This window comes from Acytostelium subglobosum (genome assembly GCF_000787575.1).
Source record: "Acytostelium subglobosum LB1 DNA, scaffold: scaffold19, whole genome shotgun sequence".
Taxonomy (NCBI): Eukaryota; Evosea; class Eumycetozoa; order Acytosteliales; family Acytosteliaceae; genus Acytostelium; species Acytostelium subglobosum.
In genome coordinates, this window is record NW_012236514.1 from 202,436 (window position 1) to 209,034 (window position 6,599).

The window sequence follows — 6,599 nt, forward strand, 5'->3', positions numbered from 1 at the left end:
TTAGGCTTTGTAAAGTCCTTGCAAAGGTCATGACCTCCACCAAATATCTGATCTTATTTTGGAGAGGACCAATGAGTCCCTGGGCTAGGTCCACCCTTCCATTCACCCCTCACTGACCCACAACAATCATTCAAGTTGTTTGACGAGCGAGCAAGCAGTGAGCGTGCTGCAGCTACAACAATCATTGACGTACCTGTATCATCATTGACGACCAGACCCCCACTTATAATCATATGTATGTATATACTTATAATCGTAATCATTCGTATTCAGTCAATTACAATATGATGATGACGTGTTCATTGTGTTTGCTGCTTTTATGAGTCATTGAGACATAGAGAGATTACTAATACATGTTACTACTCCATTCATTCATTCAATCCAATCAATCATTCTATGAATCAATGAATCAATTAATCAATCAATCAAACCAACATTAGTTAAAACTATGATATTCAGATCAATCTTTAAGAGATTCTCAACAGAGAATGAAGAGACAGATAAGAAGTCAAATGCCAAGAGGAATATAATATGGTTCTCAATCGTATCAGCCAGCAGCTTCCTAATCTACATGTTCTTTACAAAGAGGAAGCTGTTGTTAAAGTCACATTAACTCTATATTTATATATATATATATATACCTCGATATCAATCATACAATCAAGCGCATCAATCAAACGTCAAACACAATCACAATCACAATCACAATTACACAATCATACAACCAATCATAATCACATATATATATATATATATATATAGATAGCTTGTTAGCGAACGAGCTAGCAAGCAAGAAGCATCAAGGTACTTGTTGCGAACACGAGGATTGCAAACACTTCATTTGCCACAGACATGCATGCACATGACAAGGCACACATGCAGTCAGACATACAGATAGATAGATAGAGATGTCCTATATCATGGTTAGGACATTCAAGGTTAGACTTCCAGCGATACACAGCAGCAGGAATATAATATAACATATATATAAAGTGTACCATTATATCATCCAAATCAATCAATCATGGAGTGGAGAGGTCGACTACTTAGTTAGCTGGATGCAGTGCAAGCGATGCAGTGCAATATTCTCGAGTTGTTTATTGACATGATATATTAGGACAGTGGAATAAATATGGATAGAGGTGGATGGATGGATGTTATGAACCGAATCAATCAGTACACCAACATGTTAAAGTTGGCAATTGATTGATGGTGGATGGTGGATGTTGGATGTTGGATGTTTGTTGTAGATATATATGCTCAACTTCAAGTTGATGAGCTGGTCACATGCTCACCAGCGACAGATTGTCCTGTGGACGATGGACTGGTAGCTCCACTTGATGCCGCCAGACGAAGTGTGAGTGGCAAAGGGGTGAGAGCGATGCGCTTGTGCATCAACTTCTTCATTGGCGTGGTATCAGTATCGTTGGGATAGTGGAAAAGATTGGTGGTGACATTTGTGTGCGAGATTGAAGATGTTGACGAGGTTGTCGTTGAGGAGGATGAGGTCGTCGTTTGGGAGGATGAAGATGAGGAGGAGGTTGGGCCACCAGATGCAGGCATCTTTGTTGGAGTGGAGCCTGTTGGTTTGGTCAAGACAGAACTCTTGTAGGCCAGTGTTGACACTGGTAGTTTGGTGGCAGCTGGCTTGGAGAGTGAGTGTCCCATCGTCTTTGTCAGTGACAGAGGTGAGGCTGGTGGTTTGGTAGTGGGGGCGACCGTGCTCCTGGTAGTCTGTTGTGACTTGACGGATATTGGCGATGGCGATGATGATGCGCTGCCCTTGGCAAGCATGGGCGGCTTGGCTCTGCTCAGCAATGTTGAGCTGGATGCATTGCTGCTGCTTCCAATGGTGGGGCGAGCAGATGTTGTCTTGGTGGGTGTTGTGTTCCTTGACGAGGTGGTGGACGAGGATGAGGTCATCGTTGTGGTCGAGGACTGTGTAGCCTTAGTTGGAGTTGAGGGCGTTGATGACGATGGGGTCGAAGATGTAGATGTGGATGTGGATGTTGACGAAGATGATGTTCCAAGACTTGCTAATGACAGAGATGATGATGACAATCTCTTCTTGATGTTGGACAGTGCCACACCAATCGTTGATGTTTTGGTTGGTGCTGGGGGCTTGGCGGTTGATGGCTGAGGTTCAGGTGCCTTGGGTCTTGGTGAAGATGGTCGGGATGGAGGCTTGGCAACAACCCTTGGTGATGATGGTTGTTTGGTGATGGGTGAGGTCGTAGTCGAGGAGGAGGGTGTTGTGCCAGTGACAGTTCCAGTGCCAGTACCAGTGGTCGATTTTGCCAAGTGACTCAGCGTTGGTCGTGAGAGTGATCCAGTGTTTGGAGATGTCTGTGGCACCTTGACAGTGCTACTGCTGGCAGTGGAAGAGGTAGTTGATGGTTTGGATATTGCCAATGGTTTGATGGGACTGCCAGCTAACCTTGATGATGACGATGTTGAGGACGATGAGGATGTGAGAGTTGGTTTGGAGACCAATTTTGTTGTGTTGCTTGATGTTGTTGTCGACAATGATGATGTTGTTGTTGGTCTGCTTGATGTTGTAGTTGGACTGGTGACAGTCATAGTCCTTCGTGTTGGAGGTGGTGTTGTAGTCAGAACACTTCTTGTCAATGTCTTGGGTGGTAGTAATTTTGAGGGAGTGGATACAGATGATGATGATGATGGTGAAAGAGGTGGCTTCCTTAATGATGTCGGGGTGGTAGTTGTTGCAGTTGCAGTTGTTGTTGTTTGCTTTGTTCCAGTTGTTGTTGTTGTTGATGGAGGTACAGTTTGCTTCTTTCCATTGACCCATTTAACACCTGTCGATGCACTTGTTGATGTGACTGTAGTGGACCTTGGAGAGTCCTTTGATACCAGTTGTCTCGCTGATGATTGTGATGATGCCATTGGTGGAAGTTTGGAAGTTGAACGAGGTGAAGCAACTGGTTTGGTTCGAATGTCTGATGATGCTGGACTGCCAATGACTGACTTGGGTGGTGTCTTTACCGGTGCCTTTGACTCTGTCGTCACTGTGGCCTTGGGTGCCTCACATGCAACAGGTTGAAGCATCTCTTCCTCAGCGATGCGAATAGGTGGATGGGCAATCTGTTGTGCAGTTTGCTGCTGCAGCTTCTCTGCCTCGTCGACTGGCACTGGAGCTGGCACTGATACTTGGTCATTGCTCGCGGACAATGTTGGTATTACAAGCTCACTAATGATCTGCTTCCATTTCTCAAAGCATAGTTCCATCTTGTTCTGTAGCGCCTTGATGTTCTCTGGACAACATTGCGAGTGGATGTCCATGCCAACCTCAAGTAGGAGTTGTTGTTTGAGAAGTAGGTCCTTGAGCTTGCCAAGAAGGTCCGGGTGTGCAGGGTTCTCCTCCAAGTAGCATTGACTAAAGAACACTCGGTACATGTTGATTCCACCAGAGACTGCTGCGTCCACCACACCATTCAACGCCATTGTCAGGCCTTGTGACCATTGCTTCTGCTCCTTTGACGAGTCGACAATGCCCTGCAGTTGTTTGTTCTTCTTGTTGAGGTCTTCAATGGCAGTCTCGAGGGGATTGCGCTCGATCTCAATGATGGACTTGACCTCACTGCAACGTATCAAGTCGGGGAATGTGTTTGACGAGACGATGTACGTATTGCACGTCCACAGGTCGAGGAACTCATTGTTGCTGGCCGCCACCTGGTCGCCCTCCTTCTTCTTCTTCTTGAAGGGTTGGGAGTAGAAGAATACTCGCGAGTTGTTGTGGATGTATGCCTGCTCGTCCTTAAAGTGCGAGCGGAGTGTGTGGCCCTTGGACACCATGTGCTGTTGTTGATTGGCCATGGCCAGCGTCTGCACGCCGGCGAATATCTTTGGCAGGAAGATGGGCTTGCATGGTCGAATGTGCACGTACTGGCCAGTGAGTATATCATCCTTGTCAGTCTTGGGCACCACCTGTGCGCCAGGATATCTGTTCTTCATCCTGCCTACAAAGTTGCCAAGCTTCTCTAACACATTGCCTCTAAAGATGAACTTCTTGGCATCAACAGACTTGGGGAAGCCCTTGCCTCTGAACTCCACCAAGAAGTACTCCTCAAAGAATCTCTTCTCTTTGTCTCGCGATTGGTAACATGTATGCTCAAGTTCCTAAGTTGATTGATTGAGTGAGTGAGTGAGTGAACGTGATTGATTGGCATGTGACATCAACATACTGATAGGGCAACCATCTTCTTGATCAAAGTGTGTCGTTGCTCGGGCTGTGTTAGCTTGGGCAGGTCCTTCTTGTATCTCTTGCGCAACTTGTTGATGATTGATAGTGAACGCTCCCAATGCTTGCCCTCGATGAATAGCTGTATTGATGCGTTTAGGAGTCGCTCCTTGCGATCGGAGTGCACCTCTGATGGATATCCATGCTCGGCTGGGAAGGTGGCTTCACCATTCCAGCTGATCAGCTGACAGTGATTCAACAAGCAGTTGGCAGCCTCAATCCTATTTCCAAATGTAATATGTATAGTCTTTAGCTCTTCCAACTTGCGAATGTACTCTGTTGTCGAGTCAGTATGCTTGAGGTAGTTCTGTTTGATTGATTGATTGATTGGGTCAGTGAGTGAGTGCCATAGAGTTTGATTGTGATTACAAACATACCAATACTTTGTACAACATGATGGTGATATCATGCTCATATTCCGGCGTGACTGGGAACAATACCAACATCCTCTCAACCTCGCAGTATGAGTTGTCCATGAAGTCTGATGAATGTGGAGGAGTGTGTTAGTGTCGTTCGTTCACTCAATCAATCAATCAAGGTAACATACAATGTTGAGTGTATAACTCCTTCCAAGACTCGGTGGTGGCCTGACTGTGCAGTTTGTCAAGGATTGCCTTGGGACGTTGGAAGCGCTCATTGAACTTGATCAACCAGAGTGAGTCCTGTTCGGAGACTGTCTGCCACCATCGACATGTGAGTCCTACACGGCATATGTCTTGTGGGCCAAAGTGCTGGAAGATCGATATCAGCAGCTCGGCCGGCAGGTTGCCCAGACCGCCCTGCAGCAACATTGAGTGAACGTCTGCGTAGGCGTGCATGACTGTCGTCGAGCTCGCATTGACAGGAGGTGGCGACTGAAGCGAAGGGTGTTGGGAAGACGAGGGCGACAGTGTCAGTGTCAACGAGCGATCGCGCTCTGGTGAGTTGATGTAGAGTCGCGATGCCAAATTGTTACAGGTCTTGCGTCGACGAGGTGGCGAGAACACCTTGGTTGGAGGTGACAGCGTTGAGCTGTTGTGGGGCAGCGGTGTCGCGCCAGACAGCGGCAGCAATGAGGTGGATGATCGCTTGCCAGTGAGCGGGGTCATCAGTATATAGTGCTCTTGTGGCGTTGATGGCGATGCGGGTGGAGTCGACAGTGGAGTATTGTTTGATGTGTTGTAGTGATGTGATGTTGTTGATGATGATGAATGTGGAGGATGTGGTGTTGATGCTCTCACTGGACTAATAATACGTTGTTGTTGTTGTTGATGGTTCTCGCCAAGTCTGTTGATCGCATTACTACTGACACTGCCACTCATACCAATACCAATACCCATGCTCATGTTGTTGTTGTTGTTATTGTTTGACATATTGTTGTTTGATTGATTGCAGTCTGGTATTGGTGAACTGATTGGTGAGCCAGATATAGTGGATGATCTTCGTCGTGGGATGGTTGGCGTCAGGAATGACTTTGGATCAATGTCATCAAACGAAGAGTCATCACTTATTTTCATCGATGAGATTGATGATGTGGCCATTGTTATTGGGCCATCATCAGACGATGATGATATCATATTGATTATATTGTTATTGTTATTGTTGTTATTGTTGTTGGTTGTTGTAATAATATTTATATTATCTGTAATCATTCTTTGTCTTCTTCACTTCACTTGTTGGTATTACAAGGTAGATCTGATCAAGATGATGATCAATCTGACAATCTATCTAACTTTCTAATCTCTCTTGTTGTTGAATAGTTAATAGTAATGTTTGGAAGTTATATATATACACGTGGTAATTGTATAAGTATTACTTATGTATGTGCACACTTAGTACCGAACACTAATCAAAAGGTGATTGTTAACCCACATTTTGTAATTTGGCGCCAAATTATTTGAATAGTGAAAGGTATTGTTCAATCAATTCTTTGACAATTGAATACATATTTACTCTAGATATTGAATTAAAGAATTTATATCATTAATAAAAGGGAAATATAAGATTAAAAGAGCAGCGGCCTTAATCTGGCTATAAAATGCGAATTTTTTATTTGCCAAAAACATAGGCTCCATAGCATAGCTGGTTATTGTACTTCCCTAGTAAGGAAGGGGTCACGAGTTCGAATCTCGTTGGAGCCTTTTAGAATTAATTCTTCTTTTATTTATTTAATACATTATCCCGCCTCTTCAATGACGCCAATTTATTTGCAATAATAATAAACTTCCACTCTAGTCAAAAAAAAAAAAAAAAAAAGATTGTTTTTCATTGACAGTCATGCTGATATATTCCTCTCCTCAAAACCCTTTTGCCACTAATCAAAGCTCATCAAAACCCTATTGCCAACCTCCGATAGACAATT

At 44.5% G+C, this 6,599-nt stretch overlaps 2 protein-coding genes across 2 annotated transcripts; one reads left to right on the top strand and one right to left on the bottom strand.

The window, feature by feature from the left end:
• Positions 1-531: 531 nt before the first annotated feature.
• On the top strand, positions 532-759 carry SAMD00019534_086770 (hypothetical protein; the record flags this gene model as incomplete). Its single annotated transcript, XM_012896034.1, has 1 exon — positions 532-759. A coding segment is annotated over one exon (228 nt), but the record flags the coding sequence as incomplete, so codon positions are not given.
• Positions 760-1,266: 507 nt separating this feature from the next.
• On the bottom strand, positions 1,267-5,814 carry SAMD00019534_086780 (hypothetical protein; the record flags this gene model as incomplete). The annotated part of the gene is made up of 4 exons (XM_012896035.1): positions 1,267-4,137; positions 4,203-4,565; positions 4,636-4,739; positions 4,806-5,814. 4 exons carry the CDS (start codon positions 5,812-5,814, stop codon positions 1,267-1,269), a joined length of 4,347 nt encoding a protein of 1,448 aa, XP_012751489.1.
• Positions 5,815-6,599: the final 785 nt, after the last annotated feature.